A 1,911-nucleotide genomic window follows, 5' to 3' on the forward strand; every position below is an offset into this window, starting at 1 on the left:
ACTGATCTCCCAAATCTGATACAAATCGATGTTGTCGATGTAGAATCCTTTGACCTGATTCATGTCTCTCTTGTTCTGAGGACACACTCTATGAATTGATTGTTTATATCATTGAGTGTTGATTTACTAGTTTGATCACATCACAAACAGATACAACTGAATAGATGGTTACTAGTACAGATTTGAGGTCTATTACGATGAATGAGAAGGAGTTGGATTATCATAAACTGTGATATTGGACAGAATGTTAGGAGGATTATATACTACAATATTTGATAACATAGTAGAAGCATTATCAACTGATACGGATGATTTGTTGGTTCGAAGAGTATGATTTGACTTAGTTGGATATGAGATTGGAAGCTTCGGAGACCGATTCTTCCGATACAAACGTATATGAGAGTTCTTTCGAATGATAAGAATAACAATGAGAATGAGAATGATAAGAATAGAAAGAGAGATGAGAATGATAGTGAGAGTGGATAGAGCATTGACAGTAAAGGATAGTTGAGTTTGAATGAATCCCGAATGATGACGACTGTGGATGGGGAGGATTCTGAAGGAATACCAGAAATGATTCCAGTTGATTGATTGAGAGAGAGACCAGGAGGAAGAGTTCCTGAAGTGATTGTGAATACAGGATTGTCTCCTGAAATGATTGGAGAGATTGAGAATGATTGTCCTTTGATGAGAGTGAATGAGAATTGAGAATAATGAAGATTGGATAGAGGAATAGTGACTAGAATGGAGATTGTGAATTGAGTTGATCCGACTTGATTGGATGCTTGAATGGTGATGTTTGTGAGAGGAATTGAAGATAGAGGAGTTCCAGATATGATTCCTGTTGATGAATGGATAGATATACCAATAGGAAGAGATCCAGAGATAATGGAGAATGACAGATCATCTCCTTCACAGGTTGGGTTGGTGATGAAATAGGTGTTGTTTTGAATGATGAAGATGGTTTGATTGTAGTTGAGAGATGAAGGAATGAGTTGAATAGTGAATGAAAGAGAGAATGATTGATCACTCACTTGATTGAATGCTTTGATTGTGACTGATCGAGATGATACTGATTGAGAAGGAGATCCAGAGATCATTCCAGTTATTGAATTGAGAGATAGTCCGATAGGAAGAGATCCAGATGTGATAGAGAATGACAGATCATCTCCTTGACAGGTAGGAATGGTGATGAAATAGGTGTTGCTTGGTATGATGTAGACAGTTTGATTATAGTTGAGAGATGAAGGAACACATATACAATGATCTGTGTTTATTTCACCCAACACACCTCCAGAACACTCACGATATGAATAGCCACTGTAACCCTCAGGACAAGAAGAAAGAGAGATTTGACCTTCACCCACTGAAGGATAGTTGCCAATTGAAGGACACATAGATCCTGTTGGTTTACAATAGGCCATATGAACAGAACCCAAAGTCGTTGTAGTTGAACCAGTATCAGTAACCTCCCATCGATATCTACGGAATCCAGCCAAAGCCACAGAAACAGAGATCTGAGGCTTTGTACGAAAAACCACTCTCTGATCTATAACATTCAAAATAGTCACTTGGATGTTAGTAATGTCATCAAGATTATAATAACCAATAATATCAAAGCCCCAAGAAGAAACAGTATTAGATCCAACGATGTTGAATGAATTCCATTTGCTTCCTTCCAGATTCTCAACAGTCCATTCAATATACGTTCCAATCGTGTTGGGAAGGAATCCAGTGGTACTAGGATCCAGATCCATGATTCCAGCAAGAGTACCTAAAGTGAGAGCAGTAGATTCCAGTGAAGAATAAGAGTCAACAACAGTAGAACAGTCTTCAACTCCAAATACTCCAGTAGCATCAAACACAACAGCATCAGAAGAAGAACCACTCAAACCACGATGAATCTCGAAA

The 1,911-nt window shown here is 38.1% G+C and overlaps 1 protein-coding gene across 1 annotated transcript; it reads right to left on the bottom strand.

Annotated features, from left to right (window-relative positions):
* Window positions 1–263: 263 nt before the first annotated feature.
* Window positions 264–1,757, bottom strand: JH06_5695 (hypothetical protein; the record flags this gene model as incomplete). The annotated part of the gene is made up of 1 exon (XM_014669274.1): window positions 264–1,757. The coding sequence occupies one exon, from the start codon at window positions 1,755–1,757 to the stop codon at window positions 264–266; it is 1,494 nt and encodes a 497-aa protein (XP_014524760.1).
* Between the last annotated feature and the right edge of the window lie 154 nt (window positions 1,758–1,911).

This window comes from Blastocystis sp. subtype 4 (genome assembly GCF_000743755.1).
Source record: "Blastocystis sp. subtype 4 strain WR1 chromosome Unknown seqid_0736, whole genome shotgun sequence".
In the NCBI taxonomy this organism is placed as follows: Eukaryota; class Bigyra; order Opalinata; family Blastocystidae; genus Blastocystis; species Blastocystis sp. subtype 4.